General features: G+C 55.2%; 1 protein-coding gene across 1 annotated transcript; it reads left to right on the top strand.

Moving 5' to 3' along the window:
• Positions 1 to 6075: 6075 nt before the first annotated feature.
• On the top strand, positions 6076 to 17955 carry FBLN7 (fibulin 7; the record flags this gene model as incomplete). The annotated part of the gene is made up of 8 exons (XM_080711444.1): positions 6076 to 6323; positions 9543 to 9913; positions 11071 to 11241; positions 12064 to 12189; positions 13295 to 13435; positions 14503 to 14640; positions 16478 to 16616; positions 17583 to 17955. 8 exons carry the CDS (start codon positions 6076 to 6078, stop codon positions 17953 to 17955), a joined length of 1707 nt encoding a protein of 568 aa, XP_080567570.1.

Below are 17955 nucleotides of genomic sequence, written 5' to 3'. Positions count from 1 at the left end.
GCCTCCCTTGAAAAGCTCAAGTTCATGTGGAACATACAGCGGGGAGCCAGGCGTGGTGGTGCGCACTTGGGATCCCCACATCTGGGAGGTTGAGGCAGGAGGATCGCGGTTCGAGGACAGCCTCAGCTACTCAGGCCCTTTGCAACTCCGTGAGAGCCTGTTTCAAAATAGGGCTGAGGGTGTAGCTCAGAGGAGAATGCCCCTGGGTTCCATCCCCAGCGCATTCTGAGATTTACTTACTGACTTAAAAGGAAGTCCCCCGGGCACGTCCCCCCTTAGTGGTCGTGACGTACAACCAGATTCCCAGTAATGTAGTCTGGACTGATGGTGGACTCAGATGTTAAAAAGGGGAAAAGTGAACAATATGTCCTTCCAATCATTTTGAATACTAGGAAACTGAGCTCAAAGTTTATGTACAGGAAAATTTCAAAACTCATCCAGCAGATGGCACCAAAGTACCGCCTGAAGAAGGCGGATCTCAACTGCAGCTGTTCTAATTCTTCCCTCTTAGGTGGGCAGCGGTGCTGCACTCCTGTTGCAATCCCTGCACTTGGGAGGGTCACAGGTTCAAGGACAGCTTCAGCAACTTGGCGAGACCCTGTTTCAAAATAAAGAATAGAAAGGGCCAGGCGTGGTGGCACACGCTTGTAATCCCAGCGTTTGGGAGGCTGAGACCGGAGTGGTTCATGGGCAGCCTCAGCTACTTAGTGAGGCCCTCTGCAACTCAGTGAGGCCCGGTTTCAAAATAAGGAATAAAACATAGGGCTGGGGTGTAGCTCGGAGGTAGAATGCCCCTGGGTCCCATCCCCAGAACCACAAAAAGAAAAGAAAGAACGAAAGGAAGGGAGGTGGTGTGACTCAGAGGTAGAATACCCCTGGATTCAATCCTGGGTTACCGAAAAACAACTGCTACAGCTAAACCAAAATGGGAATAAAAAATAGAGAAAAATCAAAATGAGGATCCCATGAGGCTAAGTGAAAACGTGTGTAATGCTCAGCAGAAAGCGTGGGCTGCACTCAAGGAACGGCCTTCTTAAGTGACCCTTGTGTGAAGGCCAGCAGGGCCTACGTCCCCTATAACTGAGCGCCGACTGTATGCCAAGTGCTGTGCCGGGCACTTCATCACCTGAAATCGCATACTAGCCCTGATAAATACTTTATCTGGGGTACTAAAGATTGAACCCAAGGGCATTCTACCTACCTTTGAGATATACCCTCAGCCCATCACATTTATTTATTTATTTTGCAGTTCTGGGGATGGAACCCAAGGGCATTCAAACTCCGAGCTACACCCCCAGCCCTGTTTTTATTCTTTATTTTGAAACAGAGTCTCACTGAGCTGCAGAGGGCCTCACTAAATAGCTGAGGCTGTCCGCGAACTGCGATCCTCTGGTCTCAGCCTCCCGAATGCTGGGATTACAAACGTGCACCACCACGCCCGGTTTAGCCCATCACCTTTAAAAAAAGAAAAAAAGGGCCGGGCATGGTGGCGCAGTCTTGCAATCCCCGCGCTTGAGAGGTGGAGACAGGAGGATCGCGCAGGTTCGAAGCCAGCCGCACTGGCTTAAGAGATCCTGTTTCCAAATAAAAAACATAAAATAGGTCTGGGAGTGTCACTCGGAGGTAGAAGGGTTCCATCCCCAGGACCACCAAAAAAAAAAAAAAAAGGATCTCGCCAAATTGCTGAGGCCAACCTTAAATCTGCAATCCTCCTGCCTTAGCCTCCCAAGTACTGGGATTATAAGCCTGAGCCACCACATCCAGCTTCTGAGAGCCACTTTTATTCCCATCATATAGACGAGGAAACTGAGGGCAGCCCAGGAGACTTGCGAGCCCGCCAGGCAGCACGCAGGGATACGGTCTGACCTTGGGGATGGAGGATTTGGAATGCTTCCTCCGCTCTGCCCCTGGGAGGCCCCGGACTTCAGGGGGAAACGGTGTTCTCAGATGTCAAAGGCCCCCTGGGTTTGGCAGATCTGGACTGGTGTGTAATTGCGGTGCAGTGAGCCCTCTTTCTCTGCAGTCTTTCAGTTTAGGAGCCTGGGAACGGGTTTCCGGGGGAGCAGTGTCTCCCGGCGGCGCCAGCATCGCTACGCAGACCATCCTGGGTGTTTGAGCCAGGGCCTGGCTGGCTGGGCACTCGCGGTGTGGAGGGTAAGCGGCGCCTGGCGCAGGGCCGGGCCGGGGGCGGCACGCCAGGGATGCTTGTGTAATGAATGAATCCGGTGAAATCACAGCTCCCCCGCTGAGCGATCCCTGCCCCACCTCCCTGTCTTCTCACTCCATTATCCTGGCAGGCAAGAGCTGGGCTTCCCTCCTGGACCCTGTAAGTGCCTTGTGGGGCGAGTGACCTTTACAGCCAAGATAGGTGTTAGGTAAGAGGTCGGGGGAGAAGCAGCTGCAGGTGGGCTGAAGGCGAGGTCCAACCACGGGCTGGCGTGGTGGCATGCACCTGTAATCCCAGCCCTTGGGAGGCTGAGACGGGAGGATCTCAGGTTGGAAGCCAGCCTCAGCTACTTAGCTGTTTCAAAATAAAATCAGCTGTGGGTGTAGCTCAGAGGCTCCTGGGCTCAATCCTGAGAACCAAAAAAGGAAAGAGAGGTGGGGGAGGGATGGCAGATGGAAGGAAGGAAGGAAGGAAGGAAGGGAGGGAGGGAGGGCAAGCTGGGGGTGGCGGCGCACGCTTGTAATCCCAGCATTCAGGAGGCTGAGACAGGAGGATCGCTGTTTGCGGACAGCCTCAGCTACTTAGTGAGGCCCTCTGCAACTCAGTAAGACCTTGTCTCAAAATAAAGAATAAAAAAATAGGGCAGGGGGTGTAGCGCGGAGGTCCAATGCCCCTGAGTTCCATCCCCTGAACTGCAAAAATAAATAAAAACTTTTAAGCTTTCTGACTCCAGAGAAAAAGCCAGAGAAAAGAATCCAGCTCGTGTCTGCTTCCCAGGGGCCACATTGCCGGGCACAGCGCGCCCAGCTGGCAGAGGAGGTCTCCAGTAAATAGGAGATGGGATAAAACACAAAGTAAACACGGCCGCTCACCAGCATGAAGCCCTTCGTTCACAGGAGGAGAGCAGGCCAGGGGGAGGCTTCTGGGAGATGGAGACAGAAACTACAGTGTCCACAGGCTGCCCGGCCTGGGCGGTCGCGGTGCCCTCCGCTCCCATCTGTGCCAGGGAAATAGCGTCCGACGGGGGGGCTCTTCAAGTATTAACCTGGAATCCAAAGAGAAGGGCTCCCGCACACGGGGCGCAGGAGGAGAAGCCCCAGGGTTCCTGGGGAGCCGGCCCTGGCCGAGCGCCCGCCTGCGCTCACACTGGAGACCCAGAACCCAGCGTGCTAGGGTTACGAGGTGGCCCCGGGGGTGGCATTACGGGCTCAGCTCACGAATGGCGTGATTGTAGTGTTCTGTTCTTGGGGGAGCTGGGTTTAAACTCAGGGGCATTCTACCTCCGAGTTACAGCCCCAGTCCATTTTATTTTTTATTTTATTTATTTGGAGGCACTGGGGATTAAACCCAGGAGCATTTTACCCCTAAGCTATACTCCAGCCAATTTTTGTGGGGTGTTTGTTTGTTGGTTTGTTGGTACTGGAGGTTGAGCCCACAAGCATTCTACCTCTGAGCTACACCCCCAGCACTATTTTTTAGTCTTTTTATTTATTTTTTATTTTAGGGGGGGGGGTACTGGGAATGGGACCCAGGAGTATTCTACCTCTAAGTAATACCCCCAGCCCTATTTTTATTAATTTGTTTATTTTATATATTTATGTATTTATTGGTGGTACTGGGGATGGAACCCAGGGGCCTTCTAACTCTGGGCTATACTCCCAGACCTATTTTATATTTTTTATTTGGAAACAAGGTTTTCGTTTTGGTTTTTGTTTTTGGTGGTACTGGGGTTCCTGGAAACCTTCTACCTCCGGGCTGCACTCCCAGACCTATTTATTAAAATATTTTTTTATTTGGAAACAGGGTCTCTTAAGCCAGCGTGGATGGCATCTCCGCCTCCCAAGCGCGGGGATTACAAGGTGCGCCACCATGCCCGGCTGAAACAAGGTCTCTTAAGCCAGCTGAGGCTGGCTTCAAACCTGTGGGATCCACTGTCTCAGCTTCCCAAGCACAGAAATTACAAGCGTGCGCCACCACGCCCCTCTATTCTTTATTTTGACACAGGGTCTCACTGGGTTGCAGAGGGCCTCACTAAGTAGCTGAGGCTGTCCGCAAACCGTGATCCTCCTGTCTCAGCCTCCCGAATGCTGGGATTACAGGCGTGCGCCCCTGTGTCCGGCTTCCATTTTATTTTCTAATTCAGTTTGTTTGTTTGGAGGCGCCGGGCATTGAACCCAGGGGCGTCTTACCCCTGAGTTATACTCCAGCCAGTTTTTGTTCTGTTTTGTTTTTTGATACTGGGGATTGAGCCCACAAGCACTCTACCTCCAAGCTACATCCTCACCCCAATTTTATTTATTTGGAAACAGGGTCTCACTATGTTGCTGAGAGCCTCGCTACGTTATCGAGGCTGGCTTTGAACCTGCGATCCTCCTTCCTCCGCTTCTCAAGTACTGGGATTACAGGCGTGTGCGCCTGGCCTGGCTCCGCCTCTGACACAGCCAAGTTGAGGACCCCTCACCTGGCCACACCCACCTTGTTCTGAGTGTCAGAGAAGAGGGAGGGTGTGTGTGTGTGTGTGTGTGCGTGCGTGCGTGCGTGTGTGTGTGTGTGTGTGTGTGTGTGGTGTGCTGGGGATTGAGCCCAGGGGCATTCTACCTCCGAGCTACACCCAACCTTTCTTTTTTTCTTTTTTTCTTTTTTTGGTGGTACTGGGGATGGAACCCAGGGGCCTTCTACCTCCGGGCTACACTCCCAGACCTATTTTATATTTTATTTGGAAACAGGGTCTCTTAAACCAGCTGAGGCTGGCTTTGAACCTGCGCGATCCTCCTGTCTCAGCCTCCCAAGCGCGGGGATTACAAGTGTGCGCCACCACACCCGGCTTTTCTTATTGTTTTGAAACAGGGTCTCGCTAAGTTATGGAGAGCCTCATAAGTTGCTGAGGCTGTCTGAAAACCTGAGATCCTCCTGTCTTAGCCTCCCAAGTACTAGGGTTAGAAGCGTGTGCCACCACTACTGGCTACACACCCAACATTGTTTTGTTTTATTTTACTTTTGTGGTACTGGGGGGTGGAACCCAGAGGCTTTCTACCTCCAGGCTATACTCCCAGACCTATTTTATATTTTATTTGGAAACAGGGTCTCACTAAATTGCTGAGAGCCTCACTAAGTAGCTGAGGCTGGCTTTGAACCTGAGCAATCCTCCTGTTTCAGCCTTCCAAGTACTGGGATTACAAGCCTGTGCCATCACACCCGTCCTTAATCCCTATTTAAAAAAATTTTTTTGAATGAAACCAGGTGTGGTGGCCCAGGCTTGTAATCCCAGTAGCTTTTGTTTTGTTTTGTTTTGTTTTGTTTTTCAGTACTGGAGATGAAACCCAGGGGCATTCTCTCTCTGAGCTACACCCCCAGCCCTATTTTTTATTCTTTATTTTGAAACAGGGTCTCACAGTTGCAGGGAGCCTCCCTAAGTAGCTGCGGCTGTCTGAGAACCCCATCCTCCTGTGTCAGCCTCCGGAATGCTGGGATGACAAGCGTGCCCACCACTCCCGGCTCCGTCAGTATCTTTTCCAGCAGTGTTCTCCTATGGCCTTTACCCCCTTCTTCTTGTGACCCTGGAGATTGAACCAAAGACATTCTACTTCTGGGCTGCACCCCCAGCCCTACTTTTATTTGTTTTGAAACAGAGTCTCACGGAACTGCTGAGGCCGGCCTCAAACCTGCAATCCTCCCGTCTCTGCCTCCCAAGAACTGGGATGGTGCGGGCGCCACCACGCCCCGCTCCTGGCCGGCCTGGCCCAGCCCAGGCTCCCTGGGAGCCGAGCCCCAGCTCGGGCGGGGAGGTGCGGGCGGTGGGGGCCGCAGGTGGGCCGGTCCGGGCGGGCTGCAGGCGCGGTCCTGGCCGCAGCCCCTCCCCCGGGCGGCGCCTCCCCGCCGGGCCCTGGCCGCGCACCTGGACGCGCAAGATGGGGCCCCGCGCCCTGCTGCTCCTGCTGCTGCTGCTGCTGCTGCTGCTGCTGCTCGCCTGCGCCCGGCCGCCGGCCGCCCAGGTCAGCGCCGCCGCCCGGCCCTGGACGCTCGCGGGGCCGCGGGAGGGAGGGACGGACGGAGGGAGGGACGGACGGAGGGACGGACGGAGGCCGGCGGGAGCCCCCAGCCTCAGCCGGACCTCGCCCCGCAGCTGGCAGCTCGTCCGCGGAGACGTGGCCCGGAGGTGCAGGCGGCTGAGCCCAGCCCTGGAGGGCAGAGCTGGGTCCGTCCTTCCTCCCTTCCTTCCTTCCTTCCTTCCTTCCTTCCTTCCTCCCTTCCTTCCTTCCTTCCTTCCTTCTTTTCTTGGGACTTAACACAAGGTTATTCTACCTCCAAGCTACACCCCCAGCCATTTATTTATTTATTTATTTATTTATTTATTTATTTATTTAGAAACAGGGTCTCACTGAGTTGCAAGGGGCCTCCATAAGTAGCTGAGGCTGGCCTCTAACCTACAATCCTGTCATCTCAGCCTCCCAAATGCCAGGATTACAGGCCTGGGCCGCTGTGCCTGGCTAGGGCGGCATCCTCTCTCTCTCTCTCTCTCTCTCTCTCTCTCTCTCTCTCTCTCTCTCTTTCTCTCCCTCTTTCTCTCTCTCTCACTCTCTCTCTCTCTCTCTCACACACACACACACACACAGGCAGCTCTCCTTGTCTATTTTTTTCTTTCTTTGCTGATTATATGTAATTCCGTGCCATTGGTTTTATTTCTTTGACCAGATTCGCTTTTTTCTTTTTCTTTTTCTTTTTTTTGTCTTTCTTTCTTTTTTTTTTTTTTTTTTTTTTTGTGTGTGTGTGTGGGGGGGTACTGGGGATGGAACCCAGGGGCCTTCTACCTCATGCTACACCTCCAGAACTATTTTATGTTTTATTTGAAAACGGGATCTCACTAAGCTGCTGAGGCTGGGTTTGAACCTGCGATCCTCCTGTCTCTGCCTCCCAAGCGCGGGGATGACAAGCGTGGCCACCGCGCCCCGCGCCCGGCTCCAGGTTTGCTTTTGTATTAACTACCAGGACCAGATTTTAAAAATTACAAGTGCAGATCTAAAAAAACAACCATCTTACGAAGGTGGACCTGGAGTTGCCACGTTCAGGAGGCCGCAGCCACCAAACATAACTTCCGCACCCTGGCATCTCTGCCCTCTGAGAAGGGTCCATCCTGCAGACCAGCCTCCCCTGCAGTGCCAGAAAGCGAAGATCTGGCTCAAAGGATAATCTGGTTCAAGCCAGGTGCTCCTGGGCTCCTCGCCGGGCCCTTCCATACACTAGGCTCTCAGAGCAAGCAGAGCCGGGACTGGGCCGCCCCACCTAGCAGATGAGGGCACTGAGCCCCGGGAGGCTGGGATCTATTCCCGCCACACAGCCAGGAAGAGGTAGTCCAAATGCGTTCTCTCTCTGGGGGCTCTGAGCCTTTTCTGTTGCTTGCTAACAAACTTCTCCGTGTGCCTCCCCGGGACTAAATTCCTGGGCCAGGCAGGCCCGCCCGCTGCCTGGGGCCTCCTGGAGAGGGACGAGATTCCAGGCTGGGGAATCTGGTTCCGACCAGGCCTGGTGATGTCCCTGCAGGAGGCGTGCGTGGGCCTCGCAGGAAGCCACTGGTGTCCGGGCAGCAGGAAGCTGTCCAGGGCCACTGTGAACCCTCGGCCAGAGCAGGGACATCTACCAACTTTGCAGACTGCAAAACAACCCAAACCTCCATCCCTGGCCCATCCCAGAAAAGCAAGAGGAAGAGTGTGGTCCCCGTGGCCGTGGAGGGGGCGGGGCAGGCAGGACGTGTGTGATCCAGGCACCCCGCCCTGCGCATGCTGCTCAGACCCTGGGGGGGCAAAACCTGCCTCCCGAGAGATCACCTAGAAAACCTATGGGTGCGACTGCCACGAAGACAGGCAGGAGCTCGCTGCAGCTCTCTGCCCAGGAGAGCGGGGTGAGCCCTCTGCCAACCCCCAATTCCATACTTCGAAAGGTTTTGCCCTTTCTTTTTTTCTTTTTTCTTTATTTCTTTTCTTTTTCTTTGCTTTTCTTTTTTATTCTTTGCGGTACTGGGGATGGAACCCCGGAGCATTCTACCTCCAAGCTACACCCCCAGCCCTATTTTTTATTCTTTATTTTTTGAAACAAGGTCTCACTGAGTTGCAAAGAGCCTCGCCAAGTAGCTGAGGCTTGTCCATGAACCGCGATCCTCCAGGTCTCAGCCTCCTGAATGCTGGGATTCCAAGCGCGTGCCACCACACCCGGCTAAAGTGTGGCTTTTTTCTTAGCACAGTACATCTAAGAACCATCCACACTCTTGGCCCTGATGTACTGCCAAGGACCCTCCCTGGCAGAGATGAGCTGCCGCTGGCCTCCTGCACAACACTCTCAGAGTATTTTCAGTTTGCGGTAATTAAGAGCAGAGCTGCTAGCGGGGCGTGGTGGCGCACGCTTGTAATCCCAGCGTTGGGAGGCCGAGACTGGAGGATCGCGGTTCGTGGACAGCCTCAGCTGCTTAGCGAGGCCCTTTGCAATTTAGTGAGACTCTGTTTCAAAAATAAATAAATAAATAAATCGGGCTGGGGGGTGTAGCTCGGAGGTAGAATGTCGCTGGGCTCTATCCAAGTACCGTAAAAAAAAGAATTGGAGCTGCTGTGAACATTTGCATATGGCTTTCTGTGCAAATGTAAACGTCATTTTTCTTGGGTGCATGGGTCATACGGTAAATGGGTGTTTTGCTTTGTAAGAAACTGCCAAACTGTTTTTCACATTAGCAATGCTAGGTAGACCCGGGTCTAGCCAGGCATGGTGGCACACGCCTGTCAGCCCAGTACTTGGGAGTCTGAGACAGGAGCATCACAGTTTTGGAGTCAGCCTCAGCAATTCAGCGAGGCTTGCATCAACTTTGTGAGACCCTGCTTTCAAATTAAAAAAAAAAAAATTAAATCAGGCTGGGGGTGTAGCTTGGAGGTAGAATGCCCCTGGGTTCAATCCCCAGCCCCTCCCCACACACAAAGAGAATGCTTCAACTTTATACCATAGTTTCTATCCTTTTGATTAAAATGTTATCAGCCACCTGTAGTCCCAGTAATTGGGAGGATCACAGGTTCGAGGCCAGCCTCAGCAACTAAGCAAGACTCTCTTTCAAAATAAAAAGGGCTGAGGTTTAGTTTAGAGATAGAATGCCTCTGGGTCCAGTCCCCGATTAAAAAAAAAAATTAGATTTAGCTCATCTATATCTACAAAAATTCCTACTGGAATTTTAGTTGATATTGTATTAAGTATAGCTCGATTAAGAGAAAATTGTCATGTACTTTTCAAAGTGTCCAAGGGACAGAGAAAGAAAAGGGCCACCGAGGCTCCGCTGGGGCCTCGACTTGGGCAGGAGAGGGTCCCGGAGCGTCACGTGACCGTAAGGCTCCGGGGTCACCAGGCGTCAGCCCTGCCAGGGCCCGGGGCGATGGCACGTGCGCTTGGGCTCTCTGTGGTCCGCTGACCCAACTGGACCAACCGTGCGGGGGGAGGCGGACGACTCAGGAGGCCACTGCCTGTGCCCCCAGCGCGCATCGCCAGTCACTGGGCCCTGTGCTTTGGGGACCTCGGGAGGTCGAGCGAGCGCCAGGCTGAGCTTCCTCTCTCCCCAGAACTGTCCCAACAAGCAGCAGGTCCTTGTGGCCGTCCGCCAGCTGCAGCAGCTGCTGAAGGGCCAGGAGAGCCGCTTCGCCGAAGGCATCCGCCGCATGAAGGGCCGGCTGGCCGCGCTGCAGCTCTCCGTGAGCAGGGAGGCCCCGGACGCGCCCCCAGGTGGGTCCCCAGCAAGACCCCACCTGGGCTGCAGCTCTTCCCCAGCCCCGTCCCCTCCCGAGCCCCCGGACCCCTATCCTCTTTCTACCCACCTGTGCTCACACAGGTAAGCTAAATGTTAGCTCCTGTTGGGGTGTGTGTGTGTGTGTGTGTGTGCGTGTGTGTGTGTGTGTGTAAGGTGTTTATAAGTTCATTAAAAAGGAACCTACCAGCCGGGCGTGGTGGCGCACAGGAGGTTCAGGGTTTGTGGACAGCCTCAGCTACTTAGTGAGACCCTGTTTTCAAATAAAAATAAACTCAGCAAGACTCTCTTTTAAAAATAAAAAGGGCCGGGCGTGGTGGCGCACCTTGTAATCCCCGCGCTTGGGAAGCGGAGACAGGAGGATCGCACTGGTTCCAAGCCAGCTTTGCTGGTTTAAGAGACCCTCTTTCCAAACATATATATAAAATAGGTCTGGGAGTGTAGCCCGGAGGTAGAAGGGTTTCCGGGAACCCCAGTACCACCATTAGCTAGCTAGCTAGCTAGATAGGGCTGGTGGTATAGATCAGAGGTAGAATGCCCCTGGGTTCAATCCCGAGACCCGATATATAAAATCATAAATAGGGCTGAGGATGTAGCTCAGAGGTAGACTGTCCCTGGGTCCAATCCCCAGGACCCAAATAAATAAATCATCATTACAGGGCAGTCGCTAAGTGCCAGGCACAGCAGGACCCAGGTCATCCCTGTGGCAGAGCTCACTGACCGGACAGGAACCACTGAGGCAGAGGCAGACTCCAGGGGCTGCCGCCGCTACCGAGGGAGCGGGAAGCTCTGGGGCAGGGCGCCCTGGGGCTCCGCTGGTAGGAGAGCGCCCTGCAAGGGGTGCCACTGGAGCAGAGGCCTGGAGGGCAACAGAGCCAGGCAGGAGAACATTCCAGGCAGGCCGGAGGAGCTGGGGAGACGAGCAGCGGGAGGGGCACCAGCCACAGAGAGGAGGTCCTGACCCTTCCCTGCAGCGGCTCCTCATCTTCCCGGAAGTGGCCATCGCTCCCTGGTCCCCAAGAGCATTGAAACGCCCCTGCAGCAGGCGCTAAGCAGCGGGCCAACGGCTTGTGGGCCAGAGTGATGTCTACGCGGTCCCGGAGGAGGCGCCCAACACTTCCTTCTCTTTTTCTAGCGTCCTGCCCCGCGCTGAGCGCCCCGCCCGACGGCAGGAAGTTCGGAAGCAAATACCTCGTGGATCACGAAGTCCATTTTGCCTGCAACCCTGGGTTCCAGCTGGTGGGCCCCAGCAGCCTGCTGTGTCTCCCCAATGGCAGCTGGACAGGGGAGCAGCCCCGCTGCAGAGGTACAGCCCTGTCCCCGCTGCAGGAAAGAACCCATCCCTGGGACACTTTCTCCTAATTCCTTATCTTTTTGTGGTACTGGGGATGGAACCCAGGGGCGTTCTACCTCTGAGCTGTACCCCCTGCCCATTTTATTTATTTATTTTATTACTATTAATTTTTTGCGGTACTGGGGATGGAACCCACGGGCATTCTACCTCTAAGCTACATCCCCAGCCCTATTTTTTATTCTTTATTTTGAAACAGGGTCTCACTGAGTTGCAAAGGCCCTCACTAAGTAGCTGAGGCTGTCCTCGAACCGTGATCCTCCTGTCTCAGCCTCCCGAATGCTGGGATTACAAGCGTGCGCCACCACGCCCGGCTCTGGCTTTTGTTTTTGAGATGGGATGCTCCTCAGGCTGGTCTCCAATCCTTGGTCTCAAATGATCCATCTGCCTCAGCCTCCCCGTAGCTGGGGGACTCCAGGCATGTGCCACTAAAAGGCTGTTTTTAAGATCTGAAGCTTTTGGAGGGGGGAAAGGGTGTGTCCTTTTGGCAACTGGGGGGGCTAAAGAAAGAGCTTAAAATAAACACTTTCATGAGCCAGGCGTGGTGGTGCACACCTGGAATCCAAGGAAGGAAAGAAGGAAGGAAGGGAGGGAGGGAGGGAGGAAGGAGGGAAGGAAGGAGCTGGGGCTACAACCCAGAAGTAGAATGCCGTGGGTTCAGTCTCTAGTATGGGCATGCCTGCCCACGAGCACGCACCCCACACACATCCATCCTTGTTAGCTTGTTTTAGGACTGAAAGCCATCTCGCTTGTACGTGGCAATGCTTACTTTCGTAGACGTCAGCGGATGCTCCAGCCAGCCCTGTGAAAACGGTGGGACGTGCGTGGGAGGGGCTGACCAGCACAGATGCATCTGTCCACCAGGAAGGACCGGGAGCCGCTGTCAGCACCGGGCCCAGGCCGGTACGTCGCTGCCACCATGGCCGGGACGGTGGACCGCAGCAGGGAGGAAATGCTCGGCGGGTGACTGAATGCAGGGAGCTTGGCCCTCTGCTCCCTGGCTCACATCCATTGTCCCTTCTGGTCCCGGGGGGGGGGGGGCACTCATGTGGAGCTCAGCTCTTTCATGCAACTAGTGTTTTGATCGTTCTTAGGAGCGGGAGGGCTGACTCCCAGCCTTCTGTGAAATTAGCAAGCATTGACGGAGTCTAAAGTTCTTTTGATTTTTGGTACTGGGGATGGAACCAGGGGCATTCTACCTGCGAGCTACACCCCCAGGGCTGTGTTCTATTCTTTATTTTGAATCAGAGTCTCACTGGGTTGCAGAGGGCCTCAGTAAGTAGCTGAGGCTGTTCCTGAATCGCGATCCTCCTGTCTCAGCCTCCCAAGTGCTGGGATGACAAGCGTGCGCCACCACGCCCGGCTCCCAGTTCCAACTATTTTAAGAGCTGGATGAGCAGACATTGGAGTAGTGAGTCCCAACAGAACCCCGGCCAGAGGTCTAAGGCACACATGACTGTTTGCACATGGCAAAGAAACGCGGTAAGGCACCTAGAGAAGATAGGAGTTTCTGGAAAAAAAAAAAAAATTCAAGCCTGGGGTGGTGGTGCACACTGGTGATCCCGGTACCTGGGAGGCTGGGACAGGAGGATTGCAGGTTCGAGGCCAGCCCCAGCAATTTAGCAAGACTCTCAGCAACTTAGGGAGACTTGTTTCAAAATAAAAAATAAGATAGGGCTGGGAAGGTGTAGCTCGGAGGTAGAATGACCCTGGGTTCAATCCCTGGCACTAAAATAAATAAGGTAATTTCTATTCTCCGTAAAACAACAAAAACTTGAACATTTTAGAAAAGTATTAACAGAGAAACGAAAAGGAGAAGCCGGGTGTTCAATTCTGTTAGCTTGGGGGTGGTTTGAGCCCTGCTAGCGGGCCTTCCCTGCGGCCCCCTGTGGGTGCTCTGGGTGGCTGTGGCTTGGGGAAGGGCCGCACCTGCTGGGGTCCCCCCTGGGCCTCCCCGGGTTGGCAGGTGCGGGCAGGCGGGGCCTGAGCTGTCTTCTCCTCCCCGCAGACCCCGAGGGCAGCGTGGCCAGCGACCTGGCCTTCAGCCGTGCCCCCCGCTGTGCACAGCTGGAGCGGGCCCAGCACTGCAGCTGCGAGGCGGGATTCCACCTGAGCGCAGCTGCCACCGGCAGTGACAGCATCTGCCAGGGTAGGCCGGGCGAGGGGCCGGGCCTCAAGCCTCCTGCCAGCCGGCAGGGCTGGGGACAGGGGCTCCGAAGCCCGTCTGCTTTGCGTTTGGGTAAATGCCGACTAATGGATGTAGCTAAGGTGTAGACATCAGAGGTGTGCCTGAGAAGGTAGGGCCGAGAGCTGGATGTGGTGGAGCGAGTTTGTAATCCTGGTACTTGGAAGGCTGAGGCAGGAGGATTGCAGGTTCAAAGCCAGCGTCCGCAATTTTGCGAAAGCCTCAGCAATTTAGCCAGACCCTGATTCAAAACGAAAGATTAAAAAGGGCAAGGGGAGCCGGGCGTGGTGGGCACGCTCGAGACCCCAGCACTCGGGAGGCGGAGACAGGAGGATTCACGGCCAGCCCCTGCCACTCAGTGAGCCCTCTGCAACTCAGTGAGACCCGGTTTCAAAATAAAGAATAAAAAATAGGGCTGGAGGTGTCGCTCGGGGCTAGAACGCCCTGGGATAAATCCCCAGTACCGCAAAAAGGGAAGGGGTGCTAAAGGTGTAGGTCAGAGGTCGAATACCCCTGGGTTCAATCCCCAGTACTAAGAAAGGAAGAAAGAAAGAGAGAAAGAGAGAGAGAGAAAGAAAGAAAGAGAGAGAAAGAGAGGGAGGGGGAGGGAGGGAGGGCGAGCTAGGTGCTGGTGCACACAGTGTACGGGGTACTTACGCTCTAGTCCCATCTGGGCGGAACTTTTCTGTCCCGCCCACACTTGCTAGGTCAGTTGGCACCAACAGGCTCTCAGCAGAAAGGGGTCCCTCTTACTCTTGTGCGTCGATGGGGAGAGTGGAGCTGGACCCAGTGCCCTGCACTGCTGGGAGCCTTTGCCGGCGCCTGCAGGGCCGCCCCAGGCCTGCAGCCTCAGGCCCCTCGGCCACCACAGCGCCTTCCCACCCCTTCCTTCCCTCAGCCCCCGGCCCCTGGCTCTGGAGATGGGGCACACCCACCCCTCTTCCGGGTGCCAGGGGGAGGGGGCTCCCAGGCCGCCCCAGGCCCAGCTGCTGGAGAATCCAGCCATCCATCGAGGGCACTTCCGTCCCCAGATGTGGACGAGTGTGAGCTCTACGGGCAGGAGGGGCAGCCCCGGCTCTGCATGCACGCCTGTGTCAACACCCCGGGCTCCTACCGCTGCGCGTGCCCCAGCGGGTACCGAGTCCTGGCCGACGGGAAGACCTGCGAGGGTGAGTAGACGGGCAGGGTGCGCTCTGCGCGCTCCCTGGCGCTGCCACTGTGACCACCCAAACCCACCCCACAATCAGGTCCACAGTGGATCTCCAGGAGGAGCGGCAGCCCCAGAACTTGGGAGGCTGAGACAGAAGGATCACATGCTCGAAGCCAGCCTCAGCAACTTAGCAAGACCCTGTTTCTAATCAAATAAAAAGGGGTGGGGTATAGCTCTCAGGTAGAATGCCCCTGGGTTCAAAGCCCAGTGAGAGAAAGAGAGGGGTGGGGGGTAAGGGGAGGGGGAGAGGGAGAAGAGAAGAGAAAAGAGAAGAGAAGGAGGACGGAGGAGGGAGGAGAGAGAGAAGGACTTGCGTGAGCACAGAGATTCTCAAGCTCTCTCAGATGTCTAAGTAGACATGTCTGCCTTTGAAGGCAGGGGCAAGACTGAGGAGGGAGAGTTCCTGAAGATTAGAATCTTAAAGTGTCAGCCGGGAGTGGTGGGCACACTTGTCATCCCAGCATTTGGGAGGCTGAGACTGGAGGATCGGGGTTTGCGGACAGCCTCAGCTACTTAGTGAGGCCCTCTGCAACTCAGTGAGACCTGGTTTCAAAATAAAGAATAAAAAATAGGGCTAGGGGTGTAGCTCGGAGGTCCAATGCCCCTGGGTTCCATCCCCTGATCCGCAAAAAAAAAAAAAAAAAAAAAAAGAATCGTGGAGGGGAGCCTTGGGGCGCTTGAGAAGGAGGCAGGTCTGGGAGAAGTTTGGGGGGCAGTAACACTCCTTTGGTTCTGGCTAGCACCCTGACATCCGTCATACCCCAGGAAGGATGTCAGGCTCCCGGGGAGGGTGTCCCCAGCACGGTCTGCTGCCTCTCTCAGGGGGGCAGGGATCCCGCTTTAAAGATCAGTGCTGGGGCGCAGTGGTGCACCCCTATAATCCCAGTACTTGGAAGGCTGGGATAGGAGGATCACAAGTTGGTGGCCAGCCTCAGCAGCTTAGGGAGGCCCTCAGCAACTTAGCAGGACTCTCAGGGACTTAGGGAGATGCTGATGCAAAAGAGAAAATGCAAGCCGGGCGCGGTGGGCACGCTCGTCATCCCCGCGCTGGGGAGGCGGAGACAGGAGGATCGTAGCTTACAGTCTCGGCTATTTAGCGAGGCCCTTCGCAACTCAGAGAGACCCTGTTTCAAAAATAAAAAGGACTGGCCAGGCGCGGTGGGCACGTTTGTAATCCCTGCGCTTGGGAGGCGGAGACAGGAGGATCGCGCAGGTTCGAAGCCAGCCGCGCTGCCTTAAGAGACCCTGTTTCCAAATAAAAAATATAAAAAAATAGGTGTCTGGGAGTGTAGCCCAGAGGTAGAAGGGTTTCCAGGAACCCCAGTACCGCAAAAATAAACAAATAAAATAAAAAGGACTGAAAACTAGGGCTGGGGGTGTAGTTCGGAGGTAGAATGTACCTGGGTTCTATCCCCAGTACCACAACAAATAAATAAGTAAATAAAATAAATAAATAAGTAAGTAAGTAAATAATAAAAAATAAAAGACTGAAAACTAGGGCTGGGGGTGTAGCTCGGAGGTAGAATGCACCTGGGTTCTATCCTCAGTACCGAAAGAAGAAGGAAATAAAGAGAGAGAGAAAGAGAAAGAAAAGAAATACAGTAGGGCATAGGGTGAGCACAGAGGTAGAACACCCTGGGTCCAGTCCCCAGCACCACACACACACACACACACACACACACACACACACACACACACACAGTGAGCTCCTCCAGGGCTGGCCCGCGGCCTGGGGGTGTAATGATGGAGGGGCGTCGGGCTGGCCGGCTCCACCCCGGCTTGTGCGTGTGTTTCAGACGTGGATGAGTGTGCGGGTCGGCAGCACGCGTGCCCGCAGGGGACCACGTGCGTCAACACCGGCGGGGGCTTCCAGTGTGTCAGCCCCGAGTGCCCCGACGGGGGCGGCAACGTGAGCTACGTGAAGACGTCCCCCTTGTGAGTATGGCCGCCAGCCCGCAGCGGCCTGGCCCGGGCTGCGTCCTCCGGAGGCTCTGGGCAAGGTGAGGCCGAGTCCTGGGGAAGCCGCGTCCGGCTTCTGAGCTGCCGTGGCCCTTTACTGGCCGCTCTGCCTCTGAGGGGCAGAAGCACCCAGCGTGCCGCGGGGAGTAAGTACTCAGTGCCTCCCGCTCTGCAGAGCACCACTGGGTCCGGCCGCCCCAGGCGGCAGGGTCAGGAAGGGCACCGAGGGAGGAGCAGGAGCTGCCCCACTGCTTGAGTCCTGCGGCAGGGCTGGGCGCACGCTTGTCATCCCGGCATTCGGGAGGCTGAGACAGGAGGATCGCAGTTCGAGGACAGCCTCAGCTACTTAGTGAGGCCCTCTGCAACTCAGTGAGACTCTGTTTCAAAATAAAGAACAAACAAACAAAAAGCCGGGCGTGGTGGGCACGCTTGTGATCCCAGTATTTGGGAGGCTGATACAGGAGGATCAAGGTTCTCAGACAGCCTCAGCTATTTACGGAGGCCCTTTGCAACTCAGTGAGACCCTGTTTCAAAATAAAGAATAAAAGTAGGGCTGGGGGTGTAGCTCGGAGGTAGAATGCCCCTGGGTTCCAACTCTAGTACTGCAAAAAAAAAAAAAAAAAAAAAAAAATATATATATATATATATATATATATATAGTAATAGCACACAAACAGGTATACGTATATACATGTACATGCACACAAACAGGTATACGTATATACACGTGCATGCACACACACGCAGCACACAGGTCTGGAGGGCTGTGGGGACCAGGAATAGAAGCATCCCTTTGCAGCCATGCCTGAAGCAGCCTTTCCTCTGCCTGCCTGCAAGGGTTCAGGTGGAGGAAGGTCACGCCCGGTGGCCTCTGGCAGAGGGCAGGTGGGCGGCCCCTCTGGAGTCCCCCCGCTTGACCGCCTCCATTTGCCTCTGCTGCAGCCAGTGTGAGCGGAACCCCTGCCCCATGGACAGCAGGCCGTGCCTCAGCAGGCCCAAGACCATCTCCTTCCACTACCTCTCGCTGCCCTCCAACCTGAAGACACCCATCACACTCTTCCGCATGGCCACGGCCTCGGCCCCCGGGCGCCCCGGGCCCAACAGCCTGCGCTTCGGGATCGCGGGCGGCAACAGCCGCGGCCACTTCGTGATGCAGCGCTCAGACCGGCAGACGGGGGAGCTGGTCCTCGTGCAGACCCTGGAGGGGCCGCAGACGCTGGAGGTGGACGTGGACATGTCCGAGTACCTGGACCGCTCCTTCCAGGCCAACCACGTGTCCAAGGTCACCATCTTCGTGTCCCCGTATGACTTCTGA

The sequence above is a fragment of the Muscardinus avellanarius genome (genome assembly GCF_963383645.1).
Source record: "Muscardinus avellanarius genome assembly, chromosome: 15".
Taxonomy (NCBI): Eukaryota; Metazoa; Chordata; class Mammalia; order Rodentia; family Gliridae; genus Muscardinus; species Muscardinus avellanarius.
This window is presented reverse-complemented; position numbering and strand designations above follow the sequence as displayed.